Source organism: Dipodomys spectabilis, unplaced genomic scaffold (assembly GCF_019054845.1).
Source record: "Dipodomys spectabilis isolate Male_0828 unplaced genomic scaffold, ASM1905484v1 ptg000136l, whole genome shotgun sequence".
Taxonomy (NCBI): Eukaryota; Metazoa; Chordata; class Mammalia; order Rodentia; family Heteromyidae; genus Dipodomys; species Dipodomys spectabilis.
Genome location: NW_024870813.1, coordinates 11,610,955 through 11,625,970, shown reverse-complemented (window position 1 = coordinate 11,625,970; position 15,016 = coordinate 11,610,955). Strand labels below are relative to the sequence as shown.

Sequence of the window (15,016 nt, the reverse complement as noted above, 5' to 3'; positions counted from 1 at the left end):
TCTAGCTGGCTTTGAACTGAGATCCTCAGATCTCAGCCTCCTGAGCAGCTAGGATTATAGGCGTTAGCCACTGGCACCCAGTATAACAGCTTTTAAAAAGATAAAGAACTTGGCTGGCACAGGTGACTCATGTCTGTAATCCTAGCTACGAGGCTGAAATCTTGAGCTGAAGAGCTCAGGGACAGTGCCCAGGCCCAGAGTTCAAGCTCCATGGTTGACAAAAAAAAAAAAAAAAAAGAGGGAAAAAAAAAGATAAAGAACTTTCCCAGTGCCAGTAGTGCATGACAAGGTTCAATCCCAACCCACTGGGGGATGAGGGAACAGTGCTGAGCACTAGTGGCCCATACCTGTTATCCTAGTCACTTGGGATGCTGATAATGGTAGAATTGCAATTCAAGGCCAACCAAAGCAAAAAAAGTTCACATGACCCACTTTTCAACCCACAGCTGGTGTTGTGTGGTGGCACACACTTCTCATCCTAGTTTTATGGGTAGCTGAGATTAGAAGACTCCCAATTCTAGTCCCAGGCAATAAAGTCCATAAGATTCTATCCTAATGGAAAGAAACTAGCTAGAATGGCCCATCTGTTATTCCAACTAAAAGGAAGCCTAAAATCGGGAGATCATGATCCAGGCATACGAGAATATATCTTAAAAAAAAAAAAAACCCAATGTAATGTTAAAAGGGACTGGAAGTATGCCTCAGCAATAGAGCACCTGCCTAACAAGCACAAAGTCCTCAGTTCAAACAACGAAAAAGAGAGGGGTGGGGGTTTTATGTTGTTTTTCTTTAAATAAGCCAAAGGTAACCCACACATTTTGAATTCAAACTGCACTACACAGACAGCCAAACAGCAGCTTAACCACAGAAAGTTGTTCATATGTCTAGCTTCTATTACTCTTACAATAGTTTGCTTGCAATTTATCTAACAATTGATATTGTAAATCAATAGCTCAATTACCTCAATCCCTTGGTACATGCCAGGTGACAATAAATTCAAATAAGTATAGTATCTTGTACAAATTATTATGAGGATTAAAAGTATTAATATCAATGTCTGGGATACAGCTATAGCAATATAAATGATTATATTGTTTTTATAGCCTCTCAAACATTCCCTCTTTATGAGCTCTCTACCCTTTGAAGACAATTATACAAAAATATCCTATATACTTAAATATAGTTTTAGGCCAGGTATAGTGGCTCAAATTTGTAATCCTAGCTACTTAGGTGATGGAGTTTGGGGGTTGAGGTTGGAGGCCAGCCTGGGCATAAAAATATGTGAGACCCCATCTCAATCAATTTCTGGTCACGGTGGTACATGCCTGTTATTCCAGCTACAGAGGTAGCATAATGGTTAGGCATAGTGGCATGAGCCTATCTTTCCCCAGTGACAGAGGGAAACCAATCAGGAGGATTGCAGCCTAGACCAGTCCAAGCATAAAGCAAGACTTTATCTAAAAAATAACTAAGTTAAAAGGAGCTGGAAAGCCGGGAGCCGGTGGCTCAGCCTGTAAGCCTAGTTACTCAGGAGGCTGAGATCTGAGGATCACAGTTCAAATCCAGCCCGGGCAGGAAGGTCCGTGAGACTCTTATTTCTAATAAACCACTAGAAAATTGGAAGTGGCACTGTGGCTCAAGGTAGAGAGCTAGCCTTGAGCTGACAGAGCTGAGGGACAGCACCAGGCCCAGAGCTCAAGCCCCACGGCCAACAAAAACCCAAAAACAAACAAAAGAAGGAAGAAAGGATGACCAGGATGTAAGTATATTTTCTGCATGTATGAAGCCTATTGAAATTGTTTTTGGGGGAAAGGAAGAATAATATTAGGTGGGGGTGAGATAGATAGAACACACGATAAACATGGTACAGCGAACTCCTCCCCATAACTAATGTATAGTAACAAAAAAAGAAATCAAATTTCAAAACCCACGTATTTTTCCACAGTTCTCATTCTTAACTTTTCTAATACTGAAATTCACCACACCCTCCTAGGGTGCCCAACATTCCTACACAATCCTGGGTTCCTAGAGTAAATTAGTAACAATGACAAATGAATGATGTTTCTCCGTTTTCTCATTTTCTCTCTTTGCTGCTTTCTTACATATCAGTGTTCTCTAAAATTTACATCAAACCTCTTTGCTTTTTTCTAAGCCCTTCTCTTGGTGTTCTCATTCCCTTTCCCCTCAGAACTTCAGTCATCACTGCTGGACTGAAAAACCACAAATCTCATGATGTTAAAGGCACATTACCAACCGCATTGCCTCACTTTCATAATAAGTTCAACATGTTTAGTCTGAAGTAATCTTCCTACCCCTAAACAGTTCATCTTCTGATTTCCATTTTTAATTTACTAATAGCATTTTTAAACACTCAGCTTAAAAATCTTGGTAGTTTTCAACTCCTTTCTATCTTTCTCCCCTTTCCTTATCCAAGTCGAATAAACTGAGTTTTCCCTTCAAAATATCTACTGCCATTCCTTTTAACATCTGTCATCAACCTATCATCTTAATTACTGCAACAAATTAACCTTTCTGGCCACCTGACTCTTACCATGCCAAAGTTTCTAGTTTTAGTTCTCCAGTACTGGTGTTTGAACTCAAAGCCTCCCAGCTTGCTAGGCAGATTGATGAGAACTTCCAATATTAACCTTCCATGTAGTTAGGTGTCCCCATATCTGGCTACTGGTTGAGAAGGGGACTCGTATGTATGCCCAGGCTGGTCTCAGTGATCCTCCCAACCTCTAACTCCCAAGTAGCTAGTTTCAGAGGCCCTTTGATGAAATATGGTATAAGATGCAGGAAGAGTGGCAGAAGGCAGAACACTCACTTTACAGAATGCTGACTATGAAGTTCAATAAGGCCTTGAAGTAGACACTACTAATTCTATGTGCACAGAATGCTAAGACATTTATTCAAACTACAGAGGGAAAGATAGTAAGTTTACAGTGAAGAAACTACCTTAACCAAGTGATCAAGGTTAAAATCACCAGTGACAGTAAATATTGACATTATGAATGTCATGAATGGATGGGGAGGCCACAAGTATGGTGTCCACATGCCTGTAATTCTAGCATTCAAGAGGCTAAAGCAGGAAGATCACAGATTTGAAGCCAGCCTGAGTCACAGGGATGAGTAAGGAATGGGAAGGGGGGTAGGGGTGGGGGAGAGGGAAGGAGGTTGGGAGAGGAAAAAAAGAGGGAAGAAAAGGGGGGAAAAAAGAGGGAAAAAAAAGAGGGAAAGAATGAAGGGAGAGCTTCCCAAATCCTCACTGACTCCTTTCCAGTTTCCCAGTTTGTTTCCTCATCCTCTGTTTTGAGCATATGCGAAATTGCAATGACAACATTCACATTTTCCCTTATGTTAGTTATTTCTGTATCCTTAAGGATACTTTTTTGTATTCTACAAAGGTTGAGTATAATAGACAATGATTTTTTCTAATTTGGTTAAAAGAGAAAACTTTTATTTAAAGAGGTAAGTACCTAGAACAATCAAGTGCAACATTCTGATAAATTCTGAATCTCTTTAAATTAAAAAATTCCCAAAACATATATGTCTGGTTTGAAATCCTGCTGAAAACCTTTTTTAATGAAGACAGTATTTATTTGCTTCTGATTCAAGCTTGAAAATAGAGATAAGCATCTACAACCATTAAAGAAGGTCAAGTTATTTGTTGATTTATGGCTCATAACTTAAACTCTGTAGCAAATAGTTACTCAACTCAAATAATATTCTAAGAGTTGGACTTTGGCAGCTTCAAATAATTACATCAAATACAATAGGAAGCATTGTATGCTGATAAAAGACCAAAAAAATCATATTTTCCTATTGCAAAAACTTACTCTACTACTTGTTTATCAAGCCAGGCACGGGTGGCTCACTCCTGTAATCCTAGCTACTCAGGATGCTGAGATCTGAGGATCGTGGTTCAAAGCCAGCCAGAGCAGCAAAGTCTGTAAGACTCTTATCTCCAATTAACCACCAGAAAACCAGAAGTGGTAGAGCACTGGCCTTGAGCTGAAGTGCTGAGGAACAGCGCCCAGCCCCAGCGTTCAAGCCCCACAACTGACCCAAAAAAAAAAAAAAAAAAAAATTTTATAACTGACAAAGTGTAAAATCTAAGAAGTGAGAGGTGAAGCTACTTGGCATCTCCCTATAAAGATTCAGTTGTATAGATAACTTTCCAACTTCTGTGACAGGTAGCATAAAAAAAAGTAGTCCAAAGAACACAGTGGTTAAATGAAGTTTCTTCATATCCAACTATATTGCATAACTTCAGAAGGCAGAGTACTTTTAGTGACAATCCAAAAGGGGGCCATTCTCATAAAATACAATGTAAAGCTGGGACACCAATGGCTCATGGTGGCTGTGGTGATGAAATACAAGCCACATGTATATATAAACATGTCTGAGCTCTACCACCTAACAATTACAGCATCTTGGTCAAGTTGCTTAATATCTAAGTTTTAAGTTCTTCATCAGTAAAATTGGATTAATAAAAAATATCTACAAATGGTATAGGGATTAAATAATGGCTGTACAATTACCTTGGTGCCTGATATATGAAAAGTGTGAATCATTACTGGTGATAATCATGATGATGAAAAAAAGATGAATTTACATTCCAATTCTGGCTCCATCATTTTCAGGCCTTTTACTATCTTTAACTAGGCATGGAGATACATGCCTATAATCCCAGCACTCAAGTGGCTAATGTGAGAGAATAGCAATTCTGAGGCCAGTAAAAGCTATATAGAGAGACTGTGTCTTAAAACAAATCTTGCTTGGCAAAAATTATGCAACACCTTCAGGAATGCCTATTTCCATAAACACTGACTATAGTTATGACGACTATTACTTGGATCCATTCTCCCTCCTTTTCCCTCCCTTTCTCTTTTACACACACACACACACACACACACACACACACACACACACACACACACACACACAGAGTAAAAAAAAAATCATGAGGTTAAACTGTAACAGATAAGACAAACCAAAAGCCTATAAAAATGAGCGAAAATGTAATCTAAAACAAAAATAAGGCATTCAACACAACTTACCTAAACTGTAGTAATAGCTTACCTATTCTTTCCCTAGTAATCCTATCTACATGATTCTGCCAAATGCAAACTGACCAAACACATTTTCTCAGTGAGAAAATACAATTCAAACTCTTTGAATGGCCTTTGAATGGCTTTGAATGGCCTTTCCTAGCAGATAATTCTAATCTCATTCACCACTACCCCACCTAAAATACACAAAAAGAAGCTAGACACAGTGGGTCACAGCTGCAATCCCAGCTATAAAAGGAAGACCAACTATAGGAGGACAGAAACCCAAGGGGAGCCCTGGACAAAAGCACAGATTCTATTGGGAAAATAACCAAAGCTAAAAGGGCCTGGGTATGTGGCTTAAGTGGCAGAATGCCTACCTAACAAACATGAGAACTTGGGTTCAAACCCCAGTACTCCTTAAAACATACAATAACATGTACAATGTGAATACACATGTATATACAATGTATGTACAATGTGAATACACATGTATATACACAGCCAGGTGTAATCATGGTACAAATCTGCTCATCACTTGGGAAATGGAAGCAAGAAGAAATTCCAGGTCAATCTGGGCTACATTGCAATTTTGTTGTTGTTGTTGTTGTTCCTTGTGCATGCCCAGCATTTTGTTGAATAAGAATGCTTCCCATTTCCCTAATTCTATCTTCCTAATCCTACCTAATGAAGGAAAAAATGTAACCAGCAGGCGTTTCCTTATACCTAATACTAGCAATCCCTTCCATTCAGCAATCCATTTGAAGATGGTACCTTACAGTGACAGGAACTAATGATAGCCATTTTAATCAGGAAGGAGTGTATCTATATTAAATCACTTTCCAAATGATTGCCTTTTTAAATAAATGAGCCTTGTCTCTCTCAGGAGCTCTATTAATCAGTGCTTAATGTATCTGTACTTTATTATAGTACAGAAAGTTACATTGCCTTACACTCAAAGTTGTTCAATACTTGTTTAGTAACAAATAAATGAAGAACTAAATCATGTGAAACAAACTAAGCTTACTTTTTCAGTTAGAGATAACTCAATTATAGATATGACTAATCAGTTCTCTAACTCTTCCCTGAATCTCCTGCCTATTCTATCACACCTAAATCATAGTTTGTGTTTCCAAAAAGTCTTTAAAAAAAAGATACTCCAGGGGCTGGGAAGGTGGCTCAGTGGTAGAGCGCTTGCCTTGCATGCCAGAGGCCCTGGGTTCGATTCCTCAGCACCACATAAGCAAAAAGAAAAAAGCCGGAAGTGGCGCTATAGCTCAAGTGGTAGAGCACTAGCCTTGAGCTGAAGAGCTGAGGGACAGCGCCCAGGCCCAGAGTTCAGGCCCCACGACTGGACCCAAAAAATAAAATAAAAAAGATACTCCATGGGTAGTAAGACAAACACAACATTCGTTCTTAATCACATTACCAATAAGCAGTGAGGTAAATCAGTTAAAGGAAAAAGGGCTTTCAAAGCAATTAATTAAACCCATGACGAGCAAAATGATGACTATGAGATTCTATAAAGGTGTCCTATCCAATCACCCCCTGGTTCAGTAACTTAAAAGCAAAGATTCATTTCCCCCAAATTCTTTTTTTTTTTTCCATAATCAAAACTTTATTGAAAAACAGACACCAAAATAGGAAATCGTTGTTGTGTACCTTACAAAATCAAACATAATTACATTATCTTGGTAGAGTCACTGAAATTCTGGCAAGGCTTTCTATGAGGAAATGTAAATTCAGAAAGTTGTATAGATCAGCCGGGCGCTGGTGGCTCACGCCTGTAATCCTAGCTACTCAGGAGGCTGAGATCTGAGAATCACAGTTCAAAGCCAGCCCGGGCAGGAGAGACCGTGAGACTCCTATCTCCAATAAACCACCAGAAAACCGGAAGTGGCGCTGTAGCTCAAGTGGTAGAGCGCTTGCCTTGAGCTGAAGAGCTGAGGGACAGCGCCCAGGCCCAGAGTTCAAGCCCCACGACCGACAAAAAAAAAAAAGAAAGTTGTATAGATCATTAGTGTTGTTTTCTTCTAAAGGAACAACCTTGGGCTGGGAAGGTGGCTCAGTGGTAGAGTGCTTGCCTTGCATGCATGAGGCCCTGGCTTCGATTCCTCAGCACCACATAAACAAAAAGAAAAAAGCCGGAGGTGGTGCTGTGGCTCAAGTGGTAGAGTGCTAGCCTTGAGCTGAAGAGCTGAGGGACAGCGCCCAGGCCCAGAGTTCAGGCCCCAAGACTGACAAAAAAAAAAAAAGAAAGGAACAACCTTCTGTAAGCCTGGCTTTCCCTCCTGTAGGTTGGCACAGCACTGTGGAACAGCCTACACAAAGAACCACTGTCTGAGCATGGCTGAAAAGCGTGGTAATCTTGTAGCAACCTGGACATTTTACATCCATAAAATAAGAATTTGGACTTTGAACTAGCCGTTTCTTTTTATGCTTTTTCTTTACGTCTTCCAAGGACGGATGGAGTAAATCTCTAGCCAAGAGCATGGTGCCTCCTCTTGCTGGGCTCCCAGCCTCGCTCCCCCAAATTCTTGAAATTACCAAAGAATGTTTTGTTAATTCAGATACTTGATTGCAACTATGAATTGCTTTTAAATTATTATAAACATCAGTATTCAAGTTATTTTAGCACAAACAATAAAGGCTCTGTCAACAAGAAGAAAATAGGAGAGAAGATCAATGACAGCACCAGCTTGGCTCATTTCTGCCGGGAGAACACTGGTACTGAATGGCACAAGTGTGAGAGAACAAGCACATGACTACAAAAGTGATAGAAGACACCAAGGAAAAAAGACCACTAAAAAGAACCATGCCTCAGTGGGAACAATGAAGGCAGGGGCTGGAGAGATGAAGAAGGATCCACTACCATCTGTTCTAAAAGCCCTCATAATTCTCATTATAATTCTTATAATGCTACCAAACTTCCAAATTTTGAGCCAGTCCAACTGCTGACTCTATCACATACAGCTGAGTGAGCTTTAGCACTTTATTTATTAGCCTTTCAGTTTTTTCAGCTACAAAATTAGAATAATAGTGGCTACCACTAAGTGAACATTACTAGACAGAAGTTATGTCCTTTAGTGCCTACTATCTACTTAGTAGAGATCATTTTTCTCATTTCACAGGGAAAAAATATAAAATCAAATAAAAAGTCCTTTTTACCAAAGCAAGATTGCTTTCCAGAGGAGAATATTACCTAACTAGCAGTGTTGGAAATTAGAAGTAAATGCATAATATTTAGCACCAGATTTAGTACTGTCTCACACTAGGATGGCAGGAAATCATTGTACAAATACAACCTGTACATGAATAAGTCACTCAAGTGAACAGCAATAAAATCCCACAAATAAGTTTTCCATCCTATCATTAGTAGTAATTCTACAGAACTAAAAACCAAGAACCACCCATTCAGATTCTCTTTCCCTCTCTCTCTCACACACACAGACACAAAGACACACACACACACACACACACACACACACACACACACACATACATATAGTGTACATAGTTTTAAAGTTTAAAGTCAAAACATATCACCCAGGGGCTGGGAAGGTGGCTCAGTGGTAGAGCGCTTGCTTTGCATGCATGAGGCCCTGGGTTCGATTCCTCAGCACCACATAAGCAAAAAGAAAAAAAAAAGCCAGAAGTGGCGCTGTGGCTCAAGTGGTAGAGCGCTAGCCTTGAGCTGAAGAGCTGAGGGACAGCACCCAGGCCCCCCCCCCACCGCAAAAAAAAAAAATATCACCCAAAGAAATAGAAAGCATGAGACATTATTAAAGTGATCTCTGACTGAATCTGAACACCAATTATCAAATATTTTACTTTTGAGAGGGCTATAGACCTCACACCTCAGACAGCAGGTGCTATAAGGAATAAAGCTATCTAACTTCCAAAAATAATTCCCAGAAGGAGGCATCTGTTACTCTGAAAAATCTCAGCAAACCACTTCCCAGAATTGAAAACACACTGCCAAAATCTAAATGAATTTTGCCAACAACATTCTGGTAATAGAAAAAAAAAAGAACTACTCTGTTTCTGGAGGAAAATGCTACTTTCCAGTACCCACAAAATAGGATCTTCATTAGTTCTTTAAACAATGTGATAATATTGAAAAATAAGTATAAAGAAATATAAGCTCACAAATAATCTTCTGTTTGGAGGTGATTTATAATACTAAATGAAGTTATGACTCTTGCCTTTAATTCTAACAAGCTCAAGAAAAATCTATGAGAACGCTAAAAAAATTTTTTTCCAAGGTTTAATTACAATGTAGAGTAAAAAGCAGAAACAACTGTCAGCCAGCATGTTAAAAACTTCCTCAAACTTGAGTTCTAAAATCTCAATTTCAAAGTGTTGCTGTGAAAAGAAAAACCTCAAAAAGTACCAACAGTCCATACATTTCCAGTCCAAAGATACCCAGTGCTTACTGATACACAACTACCAGACTAACCAAACAGTACACTCAACCTCCAGCAAAAGACCTCAGGCAATCACAAGAGCATTTGTCATGATACAGGAATGGGGAGAAAGGTTTTAGAGGGAGGAGGCAACTACAACTTAGCAACAAAAGGAAACTGTTCATCTAAACCACAAAGGCTTCTTCCCACAGAATAGGGTATCAGAGAGAAGACAATGCTCTGCCAACTACTCAACACTAATAATTTATTATAAAGCTAAAAGTGTGGCTTAACCAATTAAAGACAAAAGAGTAAACAAGATACTAAAACTAATTTGAAAGGAGGACATACCACAAACTTTACTAGAGGTTTAAGAAAAACAATTATGAGACTATTTCCTTCAAGGGCATTCCTGATGAGGAAGGTCATTAAATAATACAAAGTTTGTAGAGAGGCAGCAGCATCCAAAGGGCAGCCTTTAAAAAAAAAAAAAAAAAAAGGCCTTTGAACTACAGCCAGAAGGAATAATAAAAGCAGCTTTTGCAGCTCTTTAGAAAATAACCAAAACACTGCTAATGTTTGAATGCCTAATTCAGAATTCTCAAACTGAACTTCATTGATTTGTTGGACAAAACTGCTGCAACAGTCTTGAACATTGAAATAGGCCACACTATTTAAGAAATGTCATATTATGTAATTATTTAAATGAAATTTGTTATGTAAACTGAGCTATTGGTAAATTTTATTTTATTTTTTTACTTTTTTTAACTAGTCCTGAGGCTTGAACTCAAGGTCTGCACACTGTCCCTGAGCTTCTTTTGCTCAAGGTTAGCTCTACCACTTGAGCCACAACACTACTTCTGTCTTTTTTTGTTTATATGGTACTAAGGAATCAAACTCAAGGCTTTCATGCATGCTAGACAAGCACTCTACCACTCAGCCACATTCCCAGCCATGTTTAGTCAATTTAAAAAGATCAGTATCTAAAGGTTCTCAACAATAAAGATGAGGACAGTAAAAGAATTCCAACCCTATTTCAGGCAATAGATTAAGTTATACCATCAACAGCCTCTTCAGTAAATGGTGCTGGCAAAATTGGTTAATCACCTGTAAAAAACTAAAGCTAGATCCTTATGTATCACCCTGCACCAGAATCAACTCCAAATGGATCAAAGATCTCAGAATCAAAGCAGACACCCTGAAAACATTAAAGGAAGGAATAGGAGAAACCCTAGATCTCCTTGGCACAGGCCAAAAATTTTTTTAATAAAGACCCAGAAACACAACAAATCAAAGAAAGGTTGGACAAATGGGATTGCATGAAGCTGCAGAGCTTCTGCATGTCAAAGGACATAGCTAGCAAGATCAATAGAAAGCCCACGGATTGGGAAAAGATCTTCACTAGCCATACAATGGACAAGGGTCTCATATCTAAAACATATCTGGAACTCAAAAAATTAAATCCCCCAACAACAAATCCTCAAAGAAACAACTACCCTTAATAAATAAGTGGGCTAAAGGCTTAAAGAGAAACTTCTTTGAAGAGGAAATAAGTACGGCCAGTAGACACATGAAGAAATGCTCAACCTCTCTAGCCATAAAAGAAATGCAAATCAAAACAACATTGAGATTCCACCTCACCCCATTAGAATAGCCATTCAAGAACTCTAATAACAATAGATGCTGGAGGGGAGGATTGGACAGAAGGGAACCCTACTGCATTGTTGGTGGGAGGGTAAACTTGTTCAACCACTTTGGAAAGTAGTATAGAGACTCCACATAGAGCTCCCGTATGACCCAGCAATCCCACTTTTGGGCATTTACCCAAATGATCACAAACAAGACCATACTAAAGCTACCAGCACAACTATGTTTATTGCAGCATTATTTACCATAGCTAAGATATGGAACCAACCCAGATGCCCCTCAGTAGATGAATGGATCAAGGAAACGTGGTATATATACAATGGAATTCTATACCACCATCAGAAAGAATGACATCGCCTAGTTTGTTAGGAATGGAAAGACTTGGAAAAAATTGTATTAACTGAAATGAGTCAGGCCCAAAGAAACATAGGTCCGGGCTGGGAAGGTGGCTCAGTGGTAGAGCACTTGCCTTGCATGCCTGAGGCCCTAGGTTCAATTCCTCAGCACCACATACAAACAGAAAACAGAAAAAAGCCGGAAGTGGCGCTGTAGCTCAAGTGGTAGAGCGCTAGCTTTGAGCTGAAGAGCTGAGGGACAGCGCCCAGGCCCAGAGTACAGGCCCCATGACCGGACCAAAAAGGAAAAGAAACATAGGTCCCATGGTTCCCCTTATTTGCAATAACTAGTATATGTCTGGGACAAGTAGAAAAGGTCAAAAGCTATGTACATATGACCAGATAGGATGAAGTTAAGCAAAATGAACCCCAAGATAGGGACACAAGTGGTTTTTTCTTTCTTGCTATTGTTTCTAATGTATTTATAAGGTATATCCTGTGATTTTTTTGTTGCTTTGTATGTTCCTTCCCCATGGAATAACCCCTGTTTTTACTGTATTTGATGTCTGTATAATTTGGGGAGGGGAAGGGAAAAAACAAAATGTTTAAATAGGGATACAGGTTAACCCATTTTAACAATGAGATAACAAGACACTATGTTGAAAAATGAATTTTCAATTGGGGGGTGTAATTGTAGAGGTGGGAGGGAAGGGATGGTAGGGGAAAAACAAAGGAGGAGGCAGCAATGCTTGATAAGAAATGTACTCATTGCTTTGCTCATGTAACTGTAACCATTCTGTACAGTATTTTCACAATAAAAAATTTTTTTAAAAAAAGAACAAACAGTAGGCAGTATTCTATCCCCAAAAGTAGAATCAGATCAGTCAGCCCAAACAAAGACCCAAAGAGTCAAGACACACCCTTCTATGTAGTAACTTCTATGTAGGAACTGGTTAGAAGACAGTTTTATTTGCCAAAGCCAGTGGCTCATGCCTATAAACCTAGCTACCCAGGAAGTATCAATCCCAGGGACTCTTACCTACAACTATTAAAAAGCAGGATCTGAAGGCATGGTTCAAATAGTAAAACAGTTTAGTTAAAACTCAAGATCCTGAGTTAGAGTCCCAATACAGCAAGAGTTAAAAGCAAAAACAAAAGTTATTGAAAGGAGTAAACAAAATAACTATTGAAAGAAGTTGTTTTATAAGCATACTGATGAAAAACTGAACAGCAAATCCTTGTCAAATAGGCAGGTCTGCTGTATTTCAACAGGTTATAGAACAATAGCCTTGAGGTAAAAAGGTCAGGGACACCTCTCAGGCTCCAAGTTCAAGCCTCCGAACAAACACAAAGACACACACACACACACACACACACACACGAACTATTGGTAAAACAGCAAAAGTAGATATTGCCTCAAACTAAGTAAGCTTTTAAATTTTAACAATTTTGTTTTGTTTTACCTTTTTTTTTTTTTTGATCAGTCGTAGGGCTTGAATTCTGGGCCTAGATGCTGTCCCTCAGCGCTTAAGCTTAAGGCTTGTGCTCTACCACTTGAGCCACAGCACTACTTCTGGTTTTCTGGTGGCTTATTGGAGATAAGAGTCTCAAAGACTTTGCTGCCTGGGCTGGCTTTGAACCGCGATCCTCAGATCTCAACCTCCTGAGTAGCTAGGATTACAGGCCTGAGCCACTGGCTCCAGCTTTTAACAATATTCTTAAAATAGTCCTTTGACAAAGGAAGTGCCAAAATTGGAAAGAAAGGAAAAAAAGAAAAAGGAAGCCAGGTACCAGTGATTCACACCTGTAATCCTAGCTACTTAGGAGGCTGAAATCTGAGGATTGCCAGCCAGGGCAGGAACATCCATGAGACTCTTATCTCCAATTAAGCACCAGAAAACCAGAAGTGGTGCTGTGGCTTAAGTGGTAGCGCACTCATCTTGAGCTGAAGAATACCCAGGCCTAGAGTTCAAGCCTCACAACTGGCAAAAATAAAAAGGGAAGAAAAAGAAAGATTCTACTGTTTCTCTTATTAATCATCAGCATACTAACTCAGGTCTCTTAGTGATAGATGAGAGGGGATAGTAGTGCCATCTCAAAGCATTGCCATCACAATGCTAAATGCAAAAATGTACATATGCCAAAACTAAGCTCTCTGATTAAGTTATTAAGACATACTATGGCAGAGCTACAGGCCCAGCTCTGCCAGAGCATGAGTTTAGTCTGTGAGGCACTGGGGTAACCTCCAACACCAAAAAATAAAAATAAAATATAAAATTTACTTTTTTGTGAAACTACTTTAAAATGAAATTTTTATGTTAGCTAGATCTAAAATCCACCAGGACATGATAAATTATACAGTCGGACCAAAGGGGGAGGAACACAAAAGCACAATGCATATGTACTCTGATCATATAAAATAATATTTATAGAAATAAACACCAAGAAATGGAAACAAGTTGGATGCCAGTGGCTCACGCCTATAATCCCAGCTACTCAGGAGGCTGAGATCTGAGGATAGTGGTTCAAAGCCATCCCGGGCAGGAAAGTTCATGAAACTCATCTCCAATTAACCACCAGAAGCGCCGCTGTGGCTCAAGTGGTAGAGAGCTCGTCGTGAGCAAAAGAGCTCAGAGACAGTATCGAGGCCCAGAGTTCAAGCCCCTCAACCCACAAAAAAGCAAGCAAGCAAGCAAGCAAGCAAGCAAGGAAGGAAGGAAGGAAGGAAGGAAGGAAGGAAGGAAGGAAGGAAGGAAATTAGAGGTTTTTTCTGTCTTGTTCATTTCTGTCTTGGTGGGGGGGCAGGTAAGGGGAGATATAGAAATTGAGGGACAAAAGTGAACAAATGCAGCAGTGGTATTCACTAGACACGATGTTGAAAATGAACTATACAACTTCTGGGCGGGGATGGGAGGAAAAAAACTAAGCTAAGAAAAGGGTAACATTGTCCAAAACAAAATATACCCATTAGTTGACTTATGAAACAGTAACCCCTCTATACATTACCTTTAAAATAACAATAAAAAATGAAAATAAAATAAAATTTTAAAAAATCTCAGCAGGGATAGGGGGATACACCTAGTAAGTATATTATACTATCATCTGATTCTTCTATTACTACATTCCCTACCCACAGTTCCACACTGAAGGAGGCAAGGAAGGAGAGTGTGTCAGTAATGGGGTCTTGAACCAAGGGCTTCCCTCCCCCCCCCCCCACCACCACCCCCCAACAGCCACCACTTCAGCATTTAAGCCCCATCACCAGTTGAGGCTTTTTTTCCTGGTATGTGTGGCTACAGGAACTTGTACTCCAGACCTCTTGCTGGGCTTTTTCCACTCACCACTCCATTCCTTAAGGCAAACCTCCATTTCTTCCATTGCTGTTTTTTGCTACTTAACTGGAGATAGGAGTCTCTTGGACTGGTCTGCCCCAGCTGGCTTTGAACCTTAATCCTCAGATCTCAGCCTCCTGAGTAGCTAGGATTAAGCCACCAGAGCCTAACTCAAAGTTTATTAATTTAAGAAATTAAAACACAAGCTAATTTAATCAAAACAAGGAAAACTAGGTACAGCA

The 15,016-nt window shown here is 39.5% G+C and overlaps 2 protein-coding genes across 9 annotated transcripts in view; both read right to left on the bottom strand.

Annotated features, from left to right (window-relative positions):
• Usp54 (ubiquitin specific peptidase 54) overlaps positions 1 to 15,016 on the bottom strand; it is a 126,023-nt gene that overhangs the window by 79,897 nt on the left and 31,110 nt on the right. The gene's annotated exons all lie outside the window — the stretch shown is intronic.
• LOC122116549 (40S ribosomal protein S27-like) lies at positions 7,054 to 7,578 on the bottom strand. Its single transcript, XM_042690282.1, has 2 exons — positions 7,322 to 7,578; positions 7,054 to 7,100 (listed from the first exon to the last, which is right to left on the bottom strand). Exons 1-2 carry the CDS (start codon positions 7,545 to 7,547, stop codon positions 7,072 to 7,074), a joined length of 255 nt encoding a protein of 84 aa, XP_042546216.1. The 5' UTR covers positions 7,548 to 7,578; the 3' UTR covers positions 7,054 to 7,071.

Coding starts and splice junctions, on each gene's coding strand:
- LOC122116549 (XM_042690282.1), bottom strand. CDS start 7,547: ATGCTCTTGGCTAGAGATTTACTCCATCCGTCCTTGGAAGACGTAAAG. Junction 7,101..7,321: donor GAAAGCCAGGCTTACAGAAG/GTTGTTCCTTTC, acceptor TCCCAGCCCAAG/GTTGTTCCTTTAGAAGAAAA.